Below are 27,325 nucleotides of genomic sequence, written 5' to 3' on the forward strand. Positions count from 1 at the left end.
CTGCGGCTATGACTCAGACAAGCTGCACTTTTCCACTGCTCCTTCTTTTCCTTTTCCCCTTTTTGCCTGCGCACTTATGATTATAGGCGGCTTGATTGACACCCTCATAATGGATGACCAGGGTTTCAAATCATACAGTCACTTGGATACAGGAAAGCAAGTGGCAGGTGGCCCCCAGCCGACGTGGCTCGTATATTCTCTTAGGGGCCCCTCGCAACTTTCCCGCAGCCGCTGTCTTTCTCCATTTCAGGGCGGCAGATTGATGGTGTTTATTTTGAGCTCGAATCAAAATGTTGCAATGCTGCAAAAGGAGATGTCTTAAATTGAAATCATGCGCTTGAGCGGGAGTGTGTGTGCACGTGCGTGCGTGTATGTGTGTGGGTGGGAGGCAACCTGAGTGTGGGTGGTGTTTATATGACTTCTCCTCGGCATTTCGGAGTGTGCAGGGCTTTGTGGTGTTTTGCACTCAAATCAAGCATTCCTCGTACGAACTTGGATTCAGTTGAAGCTGTTTACAAGATAATCCTTTGTAACGGTACACAGAGAGAGAGAGAGAAAAATAAACTCGTAGGAAAGGAATTAAGGTTTCAAGCCTTGGTTAGGGGTTGAAGCCAAGTTTAAGGTTTTAAATTAGGGTTTCAAAGGCTGGTTAAGGTTTCAAAAACAGTTAAGTGTTTCAAGCCAAGTTTAGGGTTTCAAAGAAGGGTTCGGAGCAATGGTAAGGGTTTCAAATTAGGGTTTTAAGTCAGGGTTAGCGTTTTAATGAAGAGTTCAAAGCGAAGGATAGGATTTAAAATGAGGGTTTCCAGTTGGGGTGAGGGTTACATTTTAGAGTTTGGGTTTCAAGCAAAGGTTAGAGTGTCAAGCCAGGATTGCATGACAGACTTGCCATCACCGTCATTGTCCTTCTTGAACTGGCAAGCATGCAAGTAAATATGTAAGTTGCTCACAGGAAGTGACATGTCCTTGGACCGGCGCTCACTGCTGCGAGAGAAACGCAATACTGTAGTTGCTGTGGAAACAGTGAAAACGCATTCCCAGTATTCAGCTTCTACTCACCTGTGTCAGGGAGGGATGGCCAAGGTTTAGAAACAGCCTCTTTCCTTTTTTTTTTTTTTTTTTAAAGGAATTTAAGGATCCTTAATTGTCAATATATTCAGGGCATGCAATGCAGAAGAATTGAAAGGTTGTTTTCCTCCCTCCAGCAACAACACAGACGTGCAATATGTACACTAATAGTGCACATTTAAATTTAGATGACATATTTAAATGAGTTGAATGCGTGGGTACAAACCCTAACGTGGTCAGCTACTTGAATAATTGGTCACTATCCATATCACAAACACAGATATCTTTATTGCCTTTTGCATTCAATCGACAAACCACATAGATGTCAAATTTAAACCCTGTCACAGACCCATTATGACCTATGTTATGCATAAAACAATGCAAAAAAAAAATATTTTGTTGGCACGGGACCTTTAAGGAACACATTGTAATGGCATGAGGTGTTCAAAATGTTCATAAATTGTTGACATTTCAAATAAAATCATCCAATTAAATGACCTCAGATGTGCAAAATGTATATGGCTTTTGCCAATGAAAATTGAAACAATACATTTGAACAGCATCTGTGTCTGAGCTGCAGCTGTGCACGTGCGTACATCACGTGACAAATGAGCGGTTTTGCTTAGTTATTTGGTAGGAGGCTGACGTCTGCATCCAAAACACAACTGTGGATCTCATCACGACCCATTTGAAGGCGTACACGCCATCACCGTATTGTTTCCTTGAATCTTCAGGGGTCATTTCCCGAAGATGCATGTCTGACTTTGGATGCGGGATGCTTTTTGCACGTTCCACGGCGCAAAATAGGGAGACTGGTTACCGTGGGAACGCCGTAAGCTCTTCCATGAAAAACTCTGTGGGAGACAGAATAGAGAGAGGAGAGGAGGGGCGATGGTCGGAGTGGGAGCAGGAGCGTGATGAAAGACATCCAGCGGGATTGAATGACAACACGAGGAGACGCACTCGTGGCGGGAGATGCCTCGCAGGTGAATTGAAAAGTTGGGCCGCTTCGTGAGGTCATTTCCCTGCGCTTTTGTCATTCACGTTCATATTTCACGTAGGGTGTCCAATTCGCACGTGCGCACAAGCTCGCAGGTGCCCGCTACAGTCAATCGCAATTGTAAGCGTTGCCCCTCCTTCTCCGAGCTTTCGCCTGGCACTCATCGCCGTACGCCCACACAGGCAGTCCACACTGTTGCCAAGCAGCAGGAGACTCAAGCGTACAGTGAAAAGTGTATTGGTGTTGGAAGGGGGGGGGGGGGCTGAAGCTGTGGAAGGCGACGGGGGGGGGGGGGGGTGTACAAACCCAACCCTTAACTTTAGGCCACGACGGAGCGTGTGTGGTAATCAACCGTCTTTGTTTGACAGCAGGAGTCAGGCGGGTCACGCGCCGGAGGTGGATGACGCAGTGTACGCCCACTCGTTCACAGACATGGGGGCAACAAAATAGTGAAAGCATCTTTTCAAGTGGCTCGCACTGAGACAAAGATTGGATGGCGACATTTGAGCGAAGGTGAAGTATATACATAGCCTCACCCACACGCCGACGCCCCCACGCCAAATGCACGCTGACACCGGCAAGCGTGCCGTGCACATCCTATTGCGTGTTCACGTTCCGTACGGCGTTCCCGCCTCTCCGGATTGCGCTCACCCTTGCCCTCCTCCGTATTCGACCTCTCCCACTCTCGCGTAGCTCGCTCTCCTCCCACTCTTGCTCCTGCCTGCAGCCTCTGTCAACTCTTCCAGAACACGCCACCTCACACATGCGCGGCCTTACTTCCTGTGTCCGCCCTGCATTTGACTCAAATCTTGTGACCTGTTTGATGTTTATTTTGTACATTGAACTCGTGCTTGTGTTGACCTGCTAATTGCAGAGATATAGAACGTGAGTCATTTGTATTACATGCCAAAGGGTGAGTTCAGTGACATAGTGCCAGTGCGCATATTTGTTCGCCCATGCGCGACGTCACGCCAGTTCATGCTTTATTTTGCCTCGTACTATTACTATTGATGAGCATCATGTGACAGTGGTTTGTTTGTGTTAAATAACCGAACTACTGAATCCAGTCATTTATGTAACATGGGTTCATGGTTGTGTACATGCTAGATGCATGGTGTTGATACTTCCTACCACTCCCAGATATTCGCCATTCGCACCAAGGCACTGAGGAATTCAAGCACACGTGCTCATGAAGCAGAAATCCGCTCCTATGGGTGCTGTGCACAGAGGAGACAATCTCAGTGGAGATGTTATACAGTAGCCGCTGGTGAAAGACAAATATGTGTGCAAGCGCAGCTCAGGCTTACATAACAGCACCTCCGCTACCAATATTGAGCGCATCCACCGGCTCATCTGCGACACAGATCATATCTTGCGACTTGTCCCTTCAAGGTTTATAATCTGTGCGTGATCTGCCTTGTTTCACACTGTAAAAATAACTTACTACTGTAATCACATTTTAATTAGAATTTCATATCACTGCCGCTAAGCAGAGAACGCTGTGCCTACGTGATTACACGCTGTAATACCGTCACACTACTTCTTGCTAGCACGCTTATCAAATATTGTTACAGTGACTATGAAGTACAGGTTAAATGATTTTTATATTCCCGATGTTTATATATATATATCTATATATACATATCTTAATTCCCATTTTGTGTCAACCAAAGCACATATGCTGTTCAGGATTATGAGCAAGCTGGAGTGTATCCAAGATGACTGTGGGTGAAAGGTGAACGTTTGACCTCTTATGTCAATCAAATGTCTTGGCAAACATATATGAATACATAATACGTATACTCGTGCTCAAAAATATTGGCACCCCTGCCAATAATGCCATTTCAAGCCATGAGCGTATAAAAAGACATGCTTTTGACATAGCGTCACATGGAGCCAGTGGCCACTGTCTTTTTCTGTTGTACAGCTGCTACTCGGCTGCTCGTCGTCGCCGACACGTTGCTCGCCATTGCGTATAGTGTGTAGCGCGCTGTGTTTGGCAATTGCAATGTCACTTCTGGTAGCCTTTGCAGTGGATAGAGTAACCACAGCTGTCTTGAGCTTCGGGTATGTTCGGGGAGGACTCAATATGTGTCATAAAAACTTCAATGATGAGATTTCCAGTCTCATAAAAACTGATTCAATAAAGTTTTCATTGGTTTAAAGTAATTATTGTTGTTTTAGTATTAATACACGTGCTTAAAATTCATGAAAATGTTTTATCTATTGTAACCCTCCCTTCTCATGCAATGGACTATTCCATCTTCTACTACATTGTGCAGACTTGAGGATGGGGGAAGCAAAACAATCTTGTTGGTGGGTTGTGAGATAAAATCAAGCAGAGTTATCCCATTGGAGCAGAGAAGAGGAGGAGGCGAGAGGAAAACTTTTTCAGCTTTGTAAACCACTGTAATGACCAACAGATCCCTGTAGATGGTGGCATTGCATCGCTTTGGATTTGAGATCAGCGCAGCTTTTGAGTAGAAGACAAAGATTAGGTGGCGACAGAAATGCCAACACGTTGAAGGTTGGACGAGTTTAGGCACCTCACACTTATGTATGCTACAAACAGATTGTGTCGCGGTAAATAGTCGAAAGTGTGTTTTGCAATCGTGAGAAAAGATGGCACGCCACTGACGTTCGACCCAAGGCATGCGGTGAGTCAGCGTAGCTCACGGTATGTTATTTAGTTGTATATTTGTATATTTAGAAATGAATATTTTTCCATCAAAAACCCTTTCTCAGTCTTGAAAGAAGAGATTCTACTCTTTCTTTTTGGTAGGTTGGTTGCTTAGATTGTCGCAGAACACCCTATTCTCTGGGTCTTCAAAGATCATTCAAAATGCTCTGAAACAGCCGCCAGCGAATGAGACTAAAAGCACTCTCGTGACTGTAGTTTAACATTTCAAAAAGCAAACTTGCTCCACAACACCAAATCACCAAAGTTCTCCTTAAATGGGATTTAATTTCTGCTTCCCTTCATGCCGCCAGCCTGAGGGAAAAGAGTTAATTCTATTTGGTCGATGCATCTCGCACAGATGCCCATTCCGCGAGCCGAGTGGAGTGGTGCGCCATCGCTCTCTTTGCCCAACGCTCTGCTTTCCTTTGCTCAAATGATGGGGACTGCGTGTCCTTGACAGCATCTGGCCGCAGCGAGAGCCCAGCATTTACATGTTAATCTCCACCACTGCTCTCATTGCTTAATTCATGTCAGGATGAAGGGGAAATGGAGAGTAGCTTCATGTCGGATGTGCACTTTTGCATGCAGTTTTACATTTTTCATCCTGGAGGAATATTTAGAAATGTAGTGAACCCCCGGATAGATTGTAGACCCACCCACTATCGATGAAAATCTGCGATATAAAGAGACCATAACATATATTTTGTAATAGTTTTACCCCTCCCACAAACTTGAAACGAACGATAACACAATTTTTAAACAGACTGTAAATGTATTTGAAGACAAAAAAAGATGTGTCGCCTTGTTGGACTCACATTTGGCCGTTCCCCCGAGAGTTATAATCCAGTGATGGCAGCGGACGGGCAAGTCAGCTGCAAAGTCCTCTTTAAAGTCACACGCATTCAAAGTCACAGATACTACGGTGTAGAACGTGAGGATGGCGACCCCCAAATGGACAAAAGTAATAGCTGAACCTCAATAGCACATTTTGTATTGGATGGGCTGGCCTTTCTCTCCATTCCAGTCGCGGCCTTTTCCTCACAGTTCATCCACAGATTGTAAATTGTCACACTTCCTTTTCAATGTGCCATTCATTGTGACCCTGCTGCTGTACGATCCCTCTGCTTTGCTCACTTCACATCCTTGTCGCTGCTTTGGTGCTGATCTTTTCGTGTGTCTCTGCTTTCTCTGTGTGTGCGCGTGTGTGTGTGTGTTTGTCCTACATCTCCGCTCCTCGCTGTCAGTGTGCGACCATCGTCCATCTCTGGGCAGCAGCCCACTTCAGCTCCCAGCACTCCCACCACGGCGACGGGCAGCTCTGCCCTCGCCGCTCTCTTCTCCACCAGTCTGACTGTTCACAGCTTCGTCAGTCTCCATCAGTACTGCTGCCCCTCCACTGACCAAAGCTTGCAACAGAAGGACAGGTAAGGAGGCTCCTCAAGCACTTAACAAGTCAAAAACAAGTCACCTGTCAACAAGCCCCCCTGCACAAATACCACCGTCACTTCATTCATACACAGTACAGTGGTACTTTGACTTACAAGTGCCCCATCCAAGGAGATTTTTGAGTTCCTAGCAATTATTTTGGCTTCGTGTCAGGGTTGCAAAATATAAGGAATTTTACCACGGGAATTGATGGGAATATATGAGTTCCCCCTATTGCAAGCCGTTTTCATCAGGATTTTGACTGATCTTTCAAAACCCACATGCTACTGTTTTCTGTGACAATAAGAACACCAAACCAACAAAAAAGTCTGTTTCTAGCTTTCTCCGTTTCTTTGTAATTGGCCGTAGAACATGGGTTGGTTTCACCAGAAACACTGGTTTCTGACTAAAAATAGGACAAAACAAGGTTTTTGTGAAAAGAAACATGACAGGCAGAACGGTGACATTGATACAAGTTTTGACAACAAAAAGAAGACTGAGAAAGAGATTTTGATGGCAAAATGATCACAGATGTAAAACTAAGAAACGCTTTGTGAACGACGCTGACTCACCGCATAGCTCGAGTTGAACGTCAATGGCTTTTTTTACATGCCGTTTGCCATTGATTGCATGAACTGTGTCCTCTTTTCTCACGATCACAACACACACTTTCTACTACCTACGGCGACACGTACTCTGTTCATACCATAGGTGCCTAAACCTGTCCGACTTCCAGCGTATTGGAATTTCTATTCCTCATAATCGACGTGACAAGCCAAGATTCACTGCCTAATCGTTACCTTTTACTCAAAAGCTGTGCTGAGTTCGAATTCAAAGTGATGCATTGCCGCCATCTACAGGGATCAGTGAGTCATTACAGTCATTTACAATTTTACAGTCAAGCTGGGCGAGACCCTCTTCCATGCCTACCCGTTGAAAAACGCACTTGATGAATATGTTCGTCGTTGGCAGTAAACGGTTGGATTCCACTTGATGAATTTAAACGTCCACGGCAGTAAAACAGTTCATAGGGATCTTAAATATCCATCCATCCATTATCTGAGCCGCTTATCCTCACAAGGGTCGCGGGAGCGCTGGAGCCCTTGGATCTTAAATATAGTTGGGGAAATATATTGTAGCATAACCCTGACTAAAACAACCAGATTTGACACAGTACAGTTGAATAGGAAAAGTGCATTGCCTGTAGTAAAAATGCAGTGGCTAGGCTTGAGACGCTTGAGGGAAGATGCTTTTAAATGGACCATTTTTGAAGGGAGATGGGCTTTATTCATTGAACATTTTGAATGGGACTTTGTTGGTATTTTTGGATGTGAGGGTGCAGGAATATAGGAAAAAAGTAGACAGCTTTAATACGTGCAAAATGCAGAAAAACGTACACTGGTGTTGTGTGACTTTCGGCTTTCCTAACGTACAGTAATTACACTTCACAAAACCAATTTTTTCTTTCTTTCAATGCTGTGCTATTTTTATTTAATAAAAACGTGTAACAAAAAAATATTTTTTTTTGGGGTGCTGGAACTGATTAATGGAATTTAAATTAATTTCAATGGGGAAAACTTATTTCACATAAGATTCATTTGAGTGATGAGCTTGGTCGTGGAACTAATTTGTTGTGAGTGACGGTACCACTGTATTGCATTATCCAGCACACTGAGTCAAGGAGACCTCTGACCCAGTTTTCTTTCCATATTATTCCTGCAGTTTATAGCCACGTCACTGCATGACGCTCCAACACTGCCACCTAATGCTGTAGCATTACGGCACAGTGGAACCTCCAACACAATCTGAGATTCTGGTTGAACCATCGACTTGTTATATGTTACTGATTTTTTTAAATGGATTATTATTAACACTACTACTATTATATTGATATTGATAGAAGGAAGTAGATATGTCGTGATCATAAGAAAACACGAATGGCCTATAAAAAAAAAAGAGTTTTTACTACTTGGGAAATGTGTCAGTTGTCAAATTTATTTGGATAGCCCTGAATCACAAAGGAGTCTAAAAGGACTTTACAAGACTGAAAACATCCCCTGATTTAAACCTGCCAATCAGGCAAGGAAAAACTTGAAACCCCATCAGGGGCGAAAAGAAGAAACCTTGAGAAGGGAGCACAGATCGAGGGATTTGCCTTTCAGGATGACCAGACTGTAGTGTCTACGGCGTCTATGGCATTGCTTGTTAGCTTGTACGACTTCCGAGGCATTGACTTTGGAGGCTCCACTGGACTGTTTAAAAAGGTTGATGAATACTGTATGTTGTCCATTCTGGCCATTTCTTGCTCCTACCATACTTTGCTTTGTTTGTGCCTCACGCTTGTCTTCACTCTCTTCTTTCCTGTCGTTTGTCCGCCTCCTCCTGTCCTCTCTTCCTTCCATCTCTCCCCTCCCAGAGTAGAGGGGGAGGATGAGGGTGCCCACCAGTTCTGCTGCTCAGCTTCAGGCTGTAGCAGCCCCTCGTCTCGTTGAGCCGAGCCGACGCGTCACCGAAAGTGCGACCGGCACACTGTCTAGACTAATAGATGCAGTACGATGGACTAATAGAGTGCATGCGACCGTTCATTCATTTTGTTTACTGTATCAGCATCTGATTGGTGCATAATGCTTGTGTACCCGTTTATATAGTGGTGCCTTGACTTATGAGTTGAATTTGTTCAGTGACTCTTCTTGTAACTCAAATCCCTTGTCTCAAATCAAGTTTCCCTATTGAAAAGAATGGAAATGCCATTAATCTGTTCCAGGATCCCCATAAACACCCCCAAAAATTATGTTGTTACATGTTTGTTCTACTTAACTTTAGTTTACTACGGTAGTTTAGTCAATCTTTTATCACCTTAGGCAGCTGACAAAGTTGAGGCCTTTTCTTACACAGCAGCACTTTAAAGCAGTAGTCCATGCCTTCATTAAATCTGGGATGAATTACTGCAAAGCACTTTACTTTGGAGTAAGCCAGCCCTCCCTCAAACATCTCCAGTGGGTACAAATGCTGGAGCTCTCCTCTTAAGAGGGAGCACATACAGTAGCTCTTGTTCTGGCCTCCCTCCACTGGCTGCCTGTGCACTTTAGAGTTCATTTTAAGATTCAACTATTTGTTTACAAATCTCGAAATGGTCTCACCCCACCTTACCTCGCCGAACTGCTCCATCCCTACACTACTTCCTGGTCCCTCAGGTCAGCTGACCAGCTGCTCCTGGAGGTACTAGAGTCTTAAGTGGTATCTTAGAGGGGATAGAGCATTTTCCATTTCTGGTCCTAAAGTGTGTAACAACCTCCCAATGCACATCAGACAACAGCCCTCACTGTCCATTTATAAAACCAACTCATCACCCATTTTTATTCCTTGGCGTTCAACACAGCACGAGTCTTGAGCCCTTATGTTATTTCTTCCATCCATCCATTTTCTGAGCCGCTTCTCCTCACTAGGGTCGCGGGCGTGCTGGAGCCTATCCCAGCTGTCATCGGGCAGGAGGCGGGGTACACCCTGAACTGGTTGCCAGCCAATCGCAGGGCACATACAAACAAACAACCATTCGCACTCACATTCACACCTACGGGCAATTTAGAGTCTCCAATTAATGCATGTTTTTGGGATGTGGGAGGAAACCGGAGTGCCCGGAAAAAACCCAACGCAGGCACGGGGAGAACATGCAAACTTCACACAGGCGGGACCGGGGATTGAACCCGGGTCCTCAGGACTGTGAGGCTGACGCTCTAACCAGTCGGCCGCCGCGCCTCCTGTTATTGGCTTATTTGTGTTTATTGTTTTTAACTTGTGCTGTGTTCAATGTTCATATGTTCAAGTTTTATGTATAGCACTTTGTTTCTGCTGCAGTGTTCTATACATTAAATAGAGTTGAATTGAGATTTTAATAAGGAAAAATGCACTGTACAATAAAGCACTGGTTAACTGCCTGAAACTCACTCATTAGTCAAATTTTTTGCTCACAGAAAAGCGAAAAATGTCCCAAACGACAGCTCGGAACTCGGAAAAGTTTCAGGTTGGAGCACCCATAAGTCAAGGTACCACTGTATGTTAAAGAATCTTGAAGATGTTCTCTTTTGTGCTTCCTGCTTCTGCATTTTTTTTTCTTTTCCCACTGTCGTCTCAAGTTGTCAGAAGGCATCACCATCATTCGCCGCCGCACTCATTTTAGTCGATTCTACTCGTCATCTCTTGTCACTTTGGATGTGCTCACTTGTCACTATTTGTTAGCAAACCATTGGCGGTGATGTAATGTCCCAGAACCTCTCATTAAGTCTATCTGCAATTTTTTTTAACATGCTACTGGTTCCAATATCTCTGTATCTGTGTGCTGTTTCTCTCAACTCTTTAGGAGGGTTAATTTCCTTTTTGAGCAAAATAAAAATGTGTACTCCCCAAAGGTGCTCCATTTCTTTGTCTTTTTTGCTCAGCCACACCCCAAAAACGTAGACTTGACAATCACAGCTCAGCACAGAACAGTGGTCCAACACTTTTCTGAATTCAGCGTTACATTTTAGTTTCTTTGAGATATAGTTTTGCTCTCGGTAAGCATGGCGAATGAGCGGTTAGTTTATCTGCCTCACAGTTGTGTAGGGCGCAGGTGGAGACAGGCTTGAGCAACGAGACGTGGAAGGTTGGGTGAATCTTTTAGGATTGTGGAAGCTTCAACTGGACGGAAGTGGGATTGACGATTTTGGTAATTGGGAAAGGGCCAATGAAACACAACGGAGGGCTGATTCTAGTGATCGGTTTGCCCGCTCCGTCTGGCCGTTGGTCTGCGGATGATATCCTGACAACAAGCTTTCTGCTGCGGCCACCGCTTTACAGAATTCCTTCCATACCAGGGATGAGAACCTCTGTCAGAGACAATATCGATGGGAATACCGTGGAGTCTAAAGACATGCTGGACAAGGAGGTTAGCAGTTTCGAAGGCGGATGGTAGTTCGGGGAGGGGTACGTAACGGACGGATTTGGAAAAGCGATCGACAATAGTGAGAATCATAGAGTTACCTTCAGAAGGAGATAGACCGGTAACAAAGTCCGGAGCGATATGGGACCAAAGGCGGCTCGGGATAGGAAGTGGACGCAGCAGCCCAGCTGGGGGCAGGTGTGAAGACTTCCCTCGGGCACAGAGGCTTGGACGAACTCCTGGGTGTCTTGAAACAGGCTGGGTCACCAAAAATGCTGCTGGATGAACTGAATGGTGCGGGTGATACCAGTGATGACAGGTGAGTTTGGAGTTGTGAGCCCACTGAAAAACGTCAGAGCATGCGGAATCGGGTACGAACAGGAGGCCCGGTCTTGGGATCCGGGTGAGTCTTTTGGGCGTCCTTAACCACCTGTTCGATCTGCCAAGTGACTGCTCCATCGAAGCACGAGGAAGGAAGGATGGGTTCCGGTTTGTCAGGGCTGGAGGGGGGTGAGTAAAGTCGAGACGGGGAATCTGGTTTGCTGTTTTTGGAGCCAGGACGAAAGGATAGACTGAAATGAAAGCTACTCAAGAAGAGGGCACAGCGAGCTTGTCGAGGGTTAAGGCGTTTGGCGGAACGGAGGTAAGAGAGATTCTTGTTGTCCGTCCACATGATAAATGTACGGGAGGCGGGGTGGCTCTGAGGCTGCGGGCACGGAAGGCGTACTTACAGGTGGAAGTTTGGATGGCATCATCGAGGAAAGGAGGGATACTTGTTGTGTGAGGGAGTGTAGCGATTCCATGAGTTCTTGGAGAGTCTTTTCTTGTCTTCCTATGTGGGCTCCTACGAGAGTGAATGCCTTCATCAGTGCCTCCGGAGTTGTATACGTTGTATGCTCCGGAGTTTTATACATGTATATGACAATTTAAAAAAAATATATATTTTTTTAAATATTGATGAATGAAGAAAAAAAATGGGATGCAGCAAAAAGGGAGCTTTTTTGGTCCAGGGCAAACGGGCAGGTGCTTGAGCACCATATAGTGGCCATGTGTGCATACGTGTATATTTGGTAATTGATTTATTCTTTGAAGCATTCATATTTATTTGTGCAATTGTACTACACAGTCATAGCCATGAATGCAATCATACTAAAAATTTCTTATAGTATAAAGACATTAAATAAGAAATAATCGCTAAAATGTTATGAGTTATATCATGAAGATATGGGGCCAATAACGATTTTGCCTGGGCCACCAGTCAAAAAGGCTTAATGTCGGACCCTATGACATGTTAGCTTCCATCTTTATTTGTTTTACATGATTTTCTTGTGTCACTTTGCTCTATGGCTGACTGTTACCCCCCCCCCCCCCCCCACACACACTCCAAAAATGTAACAATATTTGTTGACGCATCATGTTGCAACCTTGTTGGACCTAGCAACAATAACTAAGGGGTTTCTTAGCAAATTGTCTTTAGGTGAAAACATTTGCTATTTGCTCATTATTTCTGTCGAAATGTTTCGTTCGTTATGTTCTTTCAGACTTTCAATACAAACATGGTGTGATTTAAAATTCACAAAACTACAAACTGACCTTGACCCACCACACCCACAATTATGGTCATCCATGTACAACCCCAATTCCAATGAAATTGCGACGTTGTGTTAAACATAAATAAAAACAGAATACAATGATTTGCAAATCATGTTCGACCTATATTTAATTGAATACACTACAAAGACAAGACATGAAATGTTCAAACTGATAAACTTTATTGTTTTTACCAAATAATCCTGAACTTAGAATTTTATGGCTGCAACAGGTTCCAAAAAAAGCTGGGACAGGGTCATGTTTACCACTGTGTTACATCACCTTTTCTTTTAACAACATTCAATAAACGTTTGGGAACTGAGGACACTAATTGTTGAAGCTTTGTAGGTGGAATTCTTTCCCATTGTTGCTCGATGTACAGCTTCAGCTGTTCAACAGTCCGGGGTCTCCGTTGTCGTATTTCACGCTTCATAATATGTTGTAATGTTCCCAATTAGCCTGTTCACCTGTGGGATGTTCCAAACAGGTGTTTGATGAGCATTCCTCAACTTTCTCAGTCTTTTTTTGCCACCTCTCCCTTTAACGCAACAACTCAACTTAATTGGAATTGTAGTTGATTTCCCTTTTTATTTCCGTGCCTGTATCAGTAAGTCAGTGCAGGGAGGGTGGAGGCTGTCAACAAGAAACCTCAAAGAATGCAGCCTGTGCAGCTTTTCAAGGTGAGGAAACGTATGCGTGCATGTGTGTGATTAAAAAAAAAAAGCGGGGAAGGTGTGTTTGAGATCATGCTGCACCCTCTCGTTTAGGTCATTTTTCTGCCCATTCCAGCATGGTAAGAACTTTTTATCGTTGGTTCTTTCTCCTGTTTTGTGTCAGGGTCACTAAACTGTATATGGGGAGAGAAATTATGTCACCAGATGTGTTGCTGTACGGGGGCCTTGATTTTCATGATGTGTATTCGGAATATTTTACACCTGTTCATGCTCCGTGTTGATGAATCCATCTTCAAATAACTTAAACGTGATTGCAATTGAAATTGCAATAGAGTTCAGTCATACTCTGGGTTGTATTTAAGACACTAATTATTAGTGTACATACTGTTCAGATGATAATTCAGTGTGCTCGCTTCCCTGTCAACTGAAACTAAATGCCTTGCAAATTTGACACACCACAGAGAAGTAAGTGTCAAAGGCGCTCAAGTTCGAATACAGTGGGACTGACTGATTATCTAAATGATTAAAGATTTATCTGGTGCTGAGACATAAAAAAAAACAACAACTTGCAAATGTGTTGGTTTCAAGAGGATTTGTGTGTTTGCTTTCTGTTCTGTAAAGGCCAAATCAGACTTCTCAGTGAATGGGAGATGTACCGGGGGGCACAAAAGTTTGACAGGAGTAGGTGAAATACCCAGTGAGATTTGCGTCGTTTTGAGCTTGCCTTCTCTGATCAAAATCCGTTTTAACTGGCTTTGCAATAAATGTTACTCCGTAACTTAGACTTCCGGAACAAATGCCTAGACCTACTCAGAATGTTGTCCGTCCGAGATTGGCCTTAGGTTAGATACACATGCTGATCCAGATCCCCTCCCCACCAAATTCCAGTTATATTTCATGACATTTTTTTTCCCTCACCACTGTGCTTTGCCTTCATGATTGGGGCGCTCCAGCCCAGGATGGGCAGACTGTGACACGGACGTGTAAAACCGCCCCCACTGCCCGACCCCCAAACTCTGTTTCTCAGTATAAATCTTTGTGTTCGTGTAGTTATGTGATGTCAAGTTTGCAGCCTTATACAACACTGAGTGAGTGTTGGTGGGTGAAGAATGCTCTAACCCTGTAAAAGAGTTGGTTGTCTTCATTCGGTGTGGCCACAAAAGAATGTTGTCGAACCTTTGCTTGATGACACAAAGGACATTTGTTTATGTCTGCTCCTGGTTTGGGATGTCGCAGAGCATCATGCTGTCTCCTTTGCAATCAAGCTTTGTGAAAAAAAACGATGACTGTTTACACCGAAACAACTTGAGATGAACGTGAAGGATTAGAAAGCAGCTCATTATTGGGCACCCCTGCGAAGTTGGACCGACTGCCGCTCTGTCGCACGCACACAGCAAGCACATCAATATTTAATGAGAAAACAACAGTATCTTGGCGCTCTTGTCGATCCCTCGCTATTTTATGTATTGATGACTACAAACAGCTGAATTACATATAAGTTGCAACGTATGCACTGGCCACAACTTTTGATACACTTGCATGTGTGCCAAAGACAAATTCATGTATTGATTTACCAGTATGTTTTTGTTGGTGTAGCAAATTGCAATAAATAATATATGAGAAAGACGTACATCCATCCATCCATCCGTTTTCTATCATCATTAGGGTCGCGGGTGTGCTAGAGCCTATCCCAGGTGACTTCGGGCGAGAGGCGGTGTACGCTGTAGACTGGTCATCCGCCAATCGCATGAGCACTTTGAGACGAAACAACCGTTTACATTCACAAACCTACCTGACAATTTAGAGTCTTCGATGCCCACGTGTTTTTTTGTTTAGTTTTTTTCCCCGGGTACTCGTCCTCCGGAAAACATACAAACCCCAAACAGAAACGCCGGAGCCGAGAGTCGAACCCCGAACCGCTGAACTGTGAGGCCGACGTGCTCACCACTTATTCACCGTGCTGCAAAAGATATATAAGATATTTTTTGATGGCCAATTTGAGGTAAATTGTAAAAGGATATTGGAGGACTTTTTTTTCTACTGTACAACATTAGACTGTCATTGTATGTCATTTACATGTGGAAATATTTAATCTTTCAATTTATACAGTTGGCGAGTTGAAATAAATACATTTCATTACTGTTCTGAGAGCCTCACTCAAAACTGAACATTATCATCTTACCAAAGGCCGACCAAATGTATGATTGAGCTCAATGGGTCTCATTTGATTTTCCATGTGCAAGTATGTCAAAGCATTTGTCTGCAAGACACATGCAACTGTGCATATACACATCTTGCTACTCTATCTTAGAACATGTGTCCTCTGCTAGTCCAATTAAATGGTTAGATGCAATGAAACTCTGGCTTGGTGTCTATGAATGAGCCTCTTGAGAAAATCTCCCTGTGGGTCTCTTAACAGGACCACTAAGTGTCTCTTGCATAAATCATGAAGTGCAGATGCCTGCTGCAATACGGCCACCTTCATGTTTGATGCACCCTGCTTTCCCCCTTCCTATAATATACTTTCAGAAATCTTGGGCAACAAAAAAATTACAAATAAATTAAGAAAAAAACAAAACAATTGAGAAACATGTTTATACAACCAGGCCTGTTGCTCCCCAAGGTTCATGTGACTCAGCTGAATGAAAATACCATCTGCCCAATGCCAAATTTCCATTTCACACAGTTTACATGAGATGAAAAAAAAGCAACCAAAAGTAGGAGGATTGCTTCACAATTTCATTGTTAAATGCATTTGGAAAGAGGTAGGAAGCATTTTAATCATGAGCAGTGTTCTTTAGACTGTCATTCACAACCTGTAGAGCATCTTTCAACACCCACTTCAAAAGTGATAACGGTCAATACATTGCCATAGCAACAACATTTTCATCTGAACAACTGCCTCACCACCCACAAAAGGTCCAACAACCCCAATCCCCCCCCCCCTTCCCTTTTATGAGTTTTTCTATTTAAGGAGCCAAGGAGGAGGAATTATAAATAACCAAAAAAAAGAAGAAATTGAGTTGCCAGAACATTTTATTGACTGTAAAACCCAACAGTATGTTGAAATTATGTATCAAATAACAGCTTCGACATAATTTGTATGGCACACTGGCTTGTAATCTGTCTTGCAATATAATGTACACTCTTTCTTGTTACAAAAGAGACCATATCACGTACTTATAATATCATTATAATACTGGTGGACCAGCCAGGACACCTCTCATACAATGTTAGCTTTTGCGCTAGTCTTACTGCTCATAGAGTACATGTTAATATCAAGACATGATGTTTAGATACAAACAAATTTCGCATGTACATTCATTGTTTTGACTTCCTTAACATCTGCCCAGGGCCAAACCCCCACACCCCCCAGTCAGAATATTAAACTTTACCTTTCAACTGCTACATTAACAAATCTAGACTCCTTAATAATGATTGGCAAAAGTAGTTTAAAACTACTTTTTTTTTTTTTTTTACCTTTTTCACCTGTGAAAACCTCAGTTTGATCAGCATTACGATGTCATCATTTTCAAAACCAACCTGAGTCAGAGGGTCTATCTTAATGTATAGGAATTAACTCACCAACTCCAATATTGGTAAATCTTTACGGTGGAGTGCTTTTCCAAAACATATCAAGGAATTTCAAAACTAATCTAAAAGCCACTTATTCACAGCTTTTGTGCACTTTCTGAAACTCACTAAGATGCCACAATATGGCTTCAAATTTAATTTAATTATGGTTTAAACCAATAATATAGGCAATTATAAAAACTGTTGGGAGGGGGGCTATCAATTACTCATGTTTTTTTGCTATTTGCAATAGGACTGTCTTGATCCCACCTTTAATAGTGGGGGATTACTATGGTTGGGAATTACTGTTCTAAATGCAGCACATGGTTCCCTCCCTGTATAATTTCGTCAATGTGACCCAAGTCAATAATCACCATCAGGTGACTTTGAAAGTTCCCCATTTCACAAAGAATCTGAAATTTTCCAATCAACTTCATATTCATTGTATTAAGTAGTTTTTATGTTGTTAGAAAGGCATGGTGGACATTTTTGGCCTATATTAGCATTTGATGAGCCATGGTCACTTAACAACATGATTCAGTTAGCAAGCAAGCTGACTGTAACTTTAACAAATATATTTGGAATTTCTGACAGGTTTTTATAGCAATTGCAACTGCACACCCTATTACATAAAACATAAAATGAACGAAACACACTTTGAGAGACTTACCATTGATGTGGAAATGTTTGGCTACTAATTATAAGACCTCAGAATTGGCTTGTTGTGATCAATTTTCAAGATGACTGAATACAGCTCGTATACGCCTTCAATTCCTTTTGGGCCGCCGTACTTCCTGGTTGAGGCACGTACGAACTGACTTGAGGACCAAAGCTAACTTAACAAACAAGCAAATAATAAACAAAAACGTGCTCTGCGTCCGACGATACAACCGTGCAACACAGCACTGGCTTTTCAACGCGCTAAGTTGTCGTTTCACGTTGTCCTGTTGAGGGCAGAATGGTCCCAGTGTGATGACGTCAACATTCAGCAAGGAGGAAAAGTGTGACGGGTTGTTCGAAAAACAGACGACCAGCCTCTAGTTGGATTTTACAACACAATATGGATAACTGTGCTGATTTTTGGACTTGAATAAGTGTTTTTTATTCTTGCTCTACTGACTGCAACTCTGTTTATTTTGGACTAAAATGTGGTTTAAAACCTGTTTATAGTGCTCGGAAGTGCAGTCGTCTACTGTGGGACAACTTCGGGCTCCATGTCGATAAAGTACTTTCTAATAGGTCCTATATTTAACTTTATCTATATACCGTGACTTCATATTTCAATATCGTGCACGACCTACGCAAGGTTTCCGTAGTGTAGTGGTTATCACGTTCGCCTAACACGCGAAAGGTCCCCGGTTCGAGACCGGGCGGAAACATGTTTTCTTTTAAAAGTTTTAAGAATGTTTTATAGTCTTTATCACACTTGCATTACTGGCCATAGATCATAATTTGTGCATATAATGGTGGGACGCACTGAATTCAATACCTGTACCTGAATTTTAGAACCATACGATTGTGTGCATGACAAATAAAGCAGTGGAAAAAAATACACACAGTGAAGCAAAAACACAAATTAAGGCAAACAACTAATACACAACAATGTAAACCTACCTAGCCTTTCTTAAACTAAATTAAATGAAAATCTATTATGGTCATGTCAAGATCACTGTATTTCGTAGAAATTCCCAAGACTTTTGCACACTACTTACAGTACAACATGTCTCTTTTTACCTTTTGCTGTTAGCAATGAAAAATGATGCAAGGAGAGTTTTTCACAATATTTTGTATTTATTGGGATGCACCTGTATTTGATTTACTGAGGATTATAGTTCCACATGAACTTCACTGCGTCAAGGTCAGTTTCCCCCTGAGGTGTAGGTTTAGTTCCACTTTACAAACTCTATAAATGTATGACTTGTTTTCTTTTACGCAGCCATTCTAATCGTGCAAGCTATTTCTTCTATAGTGTGGAAGTGGAGTCCCAGTGTCCGGGGGAAACGGGCACCCACAAGGACAGCACTTTCAGCCAGACACCTTACTTGCGTGGCTCAGAGCGCTACAGTGACAGCAACAGCAGCGTGACCCCCCCTGGTTCCAGGGGACCCTCATGTGTGACTGCCTCCGGTTCTGCCAGCTTGGCCTGGGTGCTGCGAACACGCCACCAACCGGCCAGCCTAGCCCTTCGCAAACAGGAGGAGGAGGAGAACAAGAGATGCAAGGCTCTCTCAGACAGTTATGAACTCTCAACGGATCTGCAGGATAAGAAGGTAGGTAATAAAGAAAGCACCGGAAAACTTGCTTTTGTAATAATTACAGATAGTGTCTAAATAGCCGTCTTTTATAAAGTACCTGAAAGCGATACTTGTGTAAAAAGTAAAAAAAATCTGAACTGAAAAAAAAAAATCGTCGAGTGATCACTATTGCCGTCAGAAGGGAACCATGAAGCAGCTCGGCAGTTTGACATAAACAAAGTGATTGTAAGGTGATGGAGGAAATCCAAAGAAAAGCTCCTACCTTGTAAGACTATACTATTTATCTCAATAGTACTGGTAAAATGGTATACTTATTGTATCATTGACCATTGATTTGAGTCGATCACTGTCTTTGGTCGTTGTTAACATGAGAACATGAGTAGAAATGGTGAGGAGGCAAACACGAACGTTCGATAAAAATAATCTAAATTACAAGCCCAATTCCAATGAAGTTGGGACGTTGTGTTAAACATAAATAAAAACAGAATAGAATGATTTGCAAATCATGTTCAACCTATATTTCATTGAATACACGACAAAGACAAGATATTTAATGCTCAAACTGATAAACGTGATTGATTTTAGCAAATAATCATTAACCTAGAATTTTATGGCTGCAACACGTTCCAAAAAAGATGGGTCATGTTTACCACTGTGTTACATCACCTTTTCTTTTAACAACATCAATAACATTTGGGAACTGAGGACACTAATTGTTGAAGCTTTGTAGGTGGAATTCTTTCCCATTCTTGCTTGATGTACAGCTTCAGCTGTTCAACAGTCCGGGGTCTCCGTTGTCGTATTTTACGCTTCATAATGCGCCACACGTATGGGCGTGGGAGACAGGTCTGGACTGCAGGCAGGCCAGTCTAGTCTAGTCACTCTTTTACGACGAAGCCACGCAGTTGTAACACGTGCAGAATGTGGTTTGGTATTGTCTTGCTGAAATAAGCAGGGGCGTCCATGAAAAAGACGTTGCTTGGATGGCAGCATATGTTTCTCCAAAACCTGTATGTACCTTTCAGCATTAATGGTGCCTTCACAGATGTGTAAATTATCCATGCCATTGGCACTAACAGCCCCATAACATCACAGATGCTGGCTTTTGAACTTTGCGTCCATAACTGTCCGGATGGTTCTTTTCCTCTTTGGCACGGAGGACACGACGTGCACAATTTCCAAAAACAATTTGAAATGTGGACTCGTCGGACCACAGACCACTTTTCCACTTTGCATCAGTCCATCTTAGATGAGCTCGGGCCCAGACAAGCCGGCGGCGTATCTGGGTGTTGTTGAGAAATGGCTTTTTCTTTGCATAGTAGAGTTTCAAGTTGCACTTACGGATGTAGCGCCGAACTGTATTTCCTGACATTGGTTTTCTCAAGTGTTCCTGACCCCATGTGGTGATATCCTTTACACATTGATGTCGGTTTTTGATGCAGTGCCGCCTGAGGGATCGAAGGTCACGGGCATTCAATGTTGGTTTTCGGCCTTGTCGCTTACATGTAGTGATTTCTCCAGATTCTCTGAACCTTTTGATGATATTATGGACCGTCGATGATGAAATCCCTAAATTCCTTGCAATTCTACGTTGAGGAACATTGTCCTTAAACTGTTCGACTATTTTCTCACGCACTTGTTCACAAAAAGGTGAACCTCGCCCCATCTGTGCTTGTGAATGACTGAGCAATTCAGGGAACCTCCTTTTATACCCAATCATGGCACCCACCTGTTCCCAATTAGCCTGTTCACCTGTGGGATGTTCAAAACAGGTGTTTGATGAGCATTCCTCAACTTTCTTTTTTGGCACCTGTCCCAGCTTTTTGGGAACGTGTTGCAGCCATAAAATTCCAAGTTAATGATTATTTGTTAAAAACAATAAAGTTTGTCAGTTTGAACATTAAATATCTTGTCTTTGTAGTGTATTCAATTAAATATAGGTTGAACATGATTTGCAAACCATTGTATTCTGTTTTTATTTATGTTTAACACAACATCCCAACTTCATTGGAATTGGGGTTGTACGTCAGCGCATGCACACAGCAGAATATTTCTTTGAAAAACCAAATAAAATATTCATAATACTCCATGTTTTGTGCATGGATAGCAGCAAATTGATGGTGCTTGTTATACATAGGTAAAAGGGTTTCTTGATTTTTGGGTGCGTAACATTTTGACTTAAGTGATCTAAAATGAATTAATTTAACCTACCTCAAAGTGATTCTTCATGTTGAACACAGAGTTTTTGAATGCCAATATTTATGATTATATTATTCGCACCAATTTACTCTGTGGCCATCCGCTTCTTGCTTGACAATCGCTCCATGTTTTTGTGGTTCAATAAAATATAATACAGTGCAACATATTGTATATGGAGCCTTAATACCCCATACAGTGTCACATATTTTCCCATTGGACCACATGCAGTGCTCAATCACTTGGTGTGCGTTGAAGAGTAGCCAGTTGTAATTTTTTCACAAGGTTCCACTTAAGTCACTCTAGGCTGTGTTGCTTGATGTGTGGTGGTCCTTAGGTAGGATCAAGGGGTATCCTGTAATACTCCCACAGGTGCGTAACGCTATCCTCATTATCACCACCACGGAGTTCATCATTGTAGTCGTTTTGGCCGTTGTCTGCAGCTGGAGCGGGTGCTCTGATCTTATCAGTACTCTGCGCGTGTATATTACGTGCTTGCACTGGACAGGCATTTTCTCAATAAAAAAATTCTTGTGATATCATTTTGCAGTAACAACGATGGTTAGGTGAAATGTAGTGGAGTAAAAGTCAAAAGTTGCCAGAAATATAAATAACCAAAGTACAGGGTAAAGTACAGATCTGTGAAAATTATATTAAAGTACAGTAAGAACGTACAGTATTTATACGCTGTTACATTACAAGACTGCCAAATAGTCTGTGCATAGTAATTTCTTTCCAATCTCCCCAGGTGGAAATGCTGGAGAGAAAGTACGGGGGCTCATTCGTGAGTCGGAGGGCAGCCAGGACCATTCAGACAGCCTTCAGACAGTATCGCATGAACAAGAACTTTGAACGCCTCCGAAGCTCTGCCTCTGAGAGTCGCATGACACGCCGCATCATCCTGTCCAATATGAGGCTCCAGTATTCTTTTGATGAGCGGCAGCCTCAACAGCAGGCCCAGACGCAGACCAACTTCACTCACAGTGTGGCCATAGGCCCTCCTCATTCCCCCGACACTGATCGCCCAGGAGACTACACCCACTTAGAGGACTCGTTCTGCAAACAGGTTAGTGGCACTAACGGCTAGGCCAAACGCCCGGGCTGACAACATGATGGTCAGCGCTACTCTTTTGGATACTGAACTGGGCTGAGCTTGAGCTTGAGCTGGCATCTGTTCAACTTAACAAGACGTACAACTTAATAAAACGTGTGTTTCACCAGCAAACAATTTTAGAAAACTTACCTTCAATGTTGCAGAGATACGCTGAGATGTAAAACTTGAAATAAATAGGAACTCCAGAAGACAGCGAGTGAGCGCTGTTTAACTTGACTGGAACTTTATGTGGATTTTTTTTTTTTAAGTTTTAGTGAGTCAAGTGCTGCTTGCATAGATCCCAAGCAAGGATGTGATGTTTTGTAGGCCAGCTTGGGCGCTGGAATGTTGTGCCCCAACTTGGACCTACTGTATCTATTGCATTGAAGAGGAAGTACTGTATCACTTTTAACGAGTGTCAATGGGTCCCCACACCGGAAGCGCTTCAATAATTAATCAGACAACACGTGTGAAACAACTTTACTCACCAGTAACTATATATTATTATTCACTATATTCATCCTTCTGATGTAAAAATAGATATACGTATATTTTGAAATGTTTTTATTTTACTCTCAATATTTTTATTTAATTTTAATCTTCAGGGAAATTAATGTGGTGACCACTGTGTGGGGTGGGGCAGCACCCTATCGCCTTCTACTGACCAGCCGCCACTGGTATTTGTACAGGTGGAGTTATACTTGTAATGGCGTTGATGATATGTTCCTTGAGATGGTTTATGTTTGGTATCTTTTCCTGATACACTTTCAAATGCCCAGAAAGTAAAAATCAAGTAGAGTGAGATGTGGCGATCTGGAAGGCTACTTACCAGGACCACACCAACCAATCCAAGAATATGAAAGGTTGTGAGACGACAGGCTTCCGGGGCTCCTCTTGGAGATATATATATCTTTGTGTGTTTTTGACGTACTTGGCAAATAAAGATAATTCTGATTCTGATACACTTAGACTTGTTTCCATGTGGAAAGGGTCTAAGAAACTCGCAATTGCGCCAAACAACAACTGATGCGAATGAAGGCGCTCAGGTTCTTATATAGTGGGAGAGGGGAAACTAATGCTGAACTAATACTTGCCGCTGTTTTAGTCACGGCCCCAAAAGAAAATCAGGAAAACTGAAATTGTGAAAAACAGTTTAACGCTATATCTCCACAATTGAGTATACAGAGTTAGCAGTCTTTGCGCGTTTTCAGCAACTATCTTCAAACATGTATCATGAATTTAGAAACAATTATACTTTGCTTTGGTAGTTCTGTTCGGTGACAATGTGAAAAAGGTATCACCCCTAGTGTCCTACTAACTACTACTTCTGTTTGTGTTCTATCTAGGTTAAGTCCTTAGCTGATTCCATTGACAATGCCCTGACCTGCCGTGCTGATCGCAATGACTCCCAAGAAGGAAGCAGGGAGGGTGGTGGTCTCAGTGAAGATTTTGGGGAGTGTATGTGGAGCAGTAGCAGCAACCCCTCCTCGCAACGTGGGCTGGGTGAAAGAGCCAGGGGAGTCGGAGGAGTACTGAGCATGCACGGAGACAGTACGGCAACCTCGTACAGCGACGTCACGCTTTACATGGACGACGGCATGCCACCCTCGCCGCTTTCCCCGGACCGGGCACCCAGCAGCACCGACACAGAATATTGGGGCCCTGGTGGGGGTGTCGGGGTGCGTGAGGACAGCAGGGACACAGAGGGAGGGGGCAGCAGTAACAGTCGGCGCAGCACACCATGCACAGAGTGTAGGGACTACCGTCTGAGGGGCGCACACCTGCCTCTCCTCACAATTGAGCCGCCGAGTGACAGCTCAGTGGACATGAGTGACCGTTCAGATCGGGGCTCTCTAACCAGACAGCTGGTCTATGAGCAGGAGCCTGGAGTGGGGGCTGGGTCTCCTCAGGGAACCCTCAAACACTCCCCAAACACTGTGGCCCGCTCGCCATCCACAGCGGCCGCCCAGGGTCAGATCAGAGCACCTGGCAGAGCCGTCCCGACACACATCCCTCACCAGGTGGCTTCACACCACCATCACCATCACCACCACCCCATCCACCACCATCAGTACCCTGACACGCCATCGTCGTCTTCATCGCCTCAACAGCCCCCCACCACTCCTCTGTCCTCCTCCTCCTCCACAGCTCTGCCCTCTGGAGGGCTGGAGCAGCCGTGTTGCTCGGATGGCGACAACGACTCTCTGAACTCCACCACCAACTCCAATGAGACAGTCAACTGCAGTTCCGGTTCCTCGTCTCAGGACAGCCTCCGCGAACCTCTACCCCCTCTGGGCAAGCAGACATATCAGAGGGAAAGCCGCCAGAGCTGGGACTCTCCGCCCTTCAACAGTGACGTAGTGCAGAGACGCCAGTACCGCATAGGTCTCAATCTTTTCAACAAGTAAGACGTTTGCACTACAGTCATATAGGCAATGCATACAGTACTTTAACTGGTATGTTTCCTTCAATGACAGGAAGCCAGAGAAGGGGATCCAGTACCTGATTGAGAGAGGCTTTGTGTCAGACACTCCAGTTGGGATTGCTCGTTTCATCCTCGAGAGGAAGGGTCTGAGCAGGCAGATGATCGGAGAGTTCCTGGGGAACCGGCAGAAGCAATTCAACAAAGATGTTTTAGAGTGGGTATACGAAGGGAACCTTTCTTTTTTGTTGTTTGACATTATGTTTAACATGCCAAGATTGAAAATCTCTATTTTGTCAATTTCAGTTGTGTGGTTGATGAGATGGACTTCTCTGGAATGGACCTGGATGATGCTCTGAGGAAGTTCCAGGCTCAAATAAAAGTTCAAGGAGAAGCACAAAAAGTGGAACGGCTCATTGAGGCCTTCAGGTTTGTGTGTCGGAAATTGCAAGCTTACCACTGGTAGAGGTTAGCACAGCTTCGAAGCCACCAATTACACTGACTGTGTTTTATGCCTCCCATGCAGTCAGAGATACTGCATGTGTAATCCGGTTCTGGTTCGGCAGTTCCAGAACCCCGACACCATCTTCATCTTGGCCTTCGCCATAATCCTTCTCAACACAGACATGTACAGCCCTAACGTCAAAGCAGAGAGGAAGATGAAGCTGGAGGATTTTATCAAGAATTTAAGAGGTGCTACTTGATCATCAAAGCAAAACAATATCCACTTGCCACAGTTGTGATGATGGTGTGTGATGTTGATGTGCGGTGATGGAAAAACGTGATCTGTGTCACGTTTTTATTTATTTATTTTTAGAAAAGCACGTTTGTAGACGACTACAATGACCACTGTACATCGTCTAAATGTGCTCATGCATTTCAAGATATAATTGGATGAGTGTGCAATAATAAAAAAAACATAGGATAAAAGAGATTTAATAAAATATATTGCCCATTAAAGTTACATTTAATGGGCAATATATTTAAAGTTAAAGTTAAATTTAAAGAAATACTTAAATGTTTAAAAACAAAGAGCTCTTCAAAATTAAATGCAAATGCATTGTATTGTACTTAAAAGTTAAATACAACTGAACAAAAATGTACAGTATATGAGAAGTAAAAAAAAAAATGTATAAAATGTACCGTACTGTTTTTGTTTTGTTAGAACAGGCTGTATGCATAGCTACTGTACAAGCTTCATTCTAATATGTTTGATTACAGTTTAAGTTTTAAATGATCAAAATTTTATTTGTATTTAATTCAGTGATTGTATCACATACCACTAGAGGGAGCCCACATACTACACTTTAAAAATCACTGAACTCGTACTGTATATGCAATTTGTCAACATGTACAGGAAGAGTTTTGTGTGTTGTTTTCGTTGTGATTGTAGTACTTTGTCTTGTGCATGAAAATCTGATCAACTGTTTAATGAAGCAATCCCTCCCTTTTATTCACCCAAGGCGTAGATAATGGTCAGGATATTCCCAGGGACCTGCTTGTTGGGATTTACCAACGGATACAGAAATGGGAGCTGCGCACCAATGACGACCATGTGTCTCAAGTGCAGGCAGTGGAGAGAGTCCTTGTGGGCAAGAAGCCTGTGAGGGCAACTTTTGAAAACATGCTTATTTTTGGGTCAAGATTTACATGCCGTTTTGTAACTAATTAATATATATATATAATTCTTGTATTTGTCTTCTTAGGTACTGTCCCTTCCCCATCGTAGGCTGGTGTGTTGCTGCCAGCTATACGAGGTACCCGACCCCAACAGACCTCAGAGAACAGGAGTACATCAGCGCGAGGTCTTTCTCTTTAATGACCTTTTGGTGGTAAGACGCCTTTTTTGGAGGTCCATCCTATACTGCCTCTTCGAGCTTACAGGCACTCATCAGGCACTTTTATCTCAAGTAGACTTGACTATTGTAATGGTCTTCTGACTGGACTCCCCAAAATGAGCATTAAACAACTGCAGCTCATTCAGAATACTGCAGCTCGGGTTCTGACCAGAACAAAGAGGTCAGAGCATATTTCTCCAATTCTAAAGTCATTACACTGGCTTCCAGTAAGCTTTAGAATAGATTTTAAAGTTCTGCTACTGGTCTATAAATCACTAAACGGTTTAAGTCCTGAATACATGAAAGAAATGCGAATGGAATATAAACCCAGTAGGGCTCTTAGATCGACAGACTCAAGTCAAATAGTGGAGCACAGAATCCAAAGCAAACATGGTGAAGCAGCATTTAGCTATTATGCTGCACACAAATGGAATAAGCTTACAACAGAAGTGACGTCAGCCCCAAGTGTGCATGTTTTTAAGTCCAGGTTAAAAACTCTTCTTTTCCCCCATGCTTTTAAGAGCATTTCCACTTTTAAATGACATTTCTTGCACTGTACGCTGTTTTAATTGTATTTTTTTTCTCTTGGTTTTAAA

General features: G+C 43.0%; 1 protein-coding gene, 1 long non-coding RNA gene and 1 other non-coding gene across 12 annotated transcripts in view; 2 read left to right on the forward strand and 1 right to left on the reverse strand.

The window, feature by feature from the left end:
• Positions 1 to 27,325, forward strand: part of iqsec2b (IQ motif and Sec7 domain ArfGEF 2b) — a 46,459-nt gene that overhangs the window by 9,491 nt on the left and 9,643 nt on the right. For 6 of the 10 annotated variants that reach the window (XM_061770727.1, XM_061770778.1, XM_061770700.1 and 3 more), the window contains 9 exons: positions 5,993 to 6,172; positions 18,895 to 19,195; positions 22,125 to 22,442; positions 23,816 to 24,873; positions 24,947 to 25,108; positions 25,198 to 25,320; positions 25,418 to 25,584; positions 26,355 to 26,494; positions 26,598 to 26,723. In XM_061770727.1, coding sequence (XP_061626711.1) covers positions 5,993 to 6,172; positions 18,895 to 19,195; positions 22,125 to 22,442; positions 23,816 to 24,873; positions 24,947 to 25,108; positions 25,198 to 25,320; positions 25,418 to 25,584; positions 26,355 to 26,494; positions 26,598 to 26,723 — 2,575 coding nt within the window. Of the gene's footprint in view, positions 1 to 2,436; positions 2,582 to 5,992; positions 6,173 to 17,863; positions 18,784 to 18,894; positions 19,196 to 22,124; positions 22,443 to 23,815; positions 24,874 to 24,946; positions 25,109 to 25,197; positions 25,321 to 25,417; positions 25,585 to 26,354; positions 26,495 to 26,597; positions 26,724 to 27,325 lie in introns of those variants that run through there. The other 4 variants (XM_061770754.1, XM_061770770.1, XM_061770762.1 and 1 more) reach the window with 4 other exon arrangements.
• LOC133476866 (uncharacterized) lies at positions 776 to 17,729 on the reverse strand. The gene is made up of 4 exons (XR_009788173.1): positions 17,596 to 17,729; positions 11,820 to 11,932; positions 11,190 to 11,630; positions 776 to 1,922 (listed from the first exon to the last, which is right to left on the reverse strand). It is a non-coding gene; the product is annotated as an uncharacterized LOC133476866 (long non-coding RNA).
• On the forward strand, positions 18,232 to 18,304 carry trnav-aac (transfer RNA valine (anticodon AAC)). Its single transcript has one exon. It is a non-coding gene; the product is annotated as a tRNA-Val (tRNA).

The sequence above is a fragment of the Phyllopteryx taeniolatus genome, chromosome 1 (assembly GCF_024500385.1).
Source record: "Phyllopteryx taeniolatus isolate TA_2022b chromosome 1, UOR_Ptae_1.2, whole genome shotgun sequence".
Classification (NCBI taxonomy): domain Eukaryota; kingdom Metazoa; phylum Chordata; class Actinopteri; order Syngnathiformes; family Syngnathidae; genus Phyllopteryx; species Phyllopteryx taeniolatus.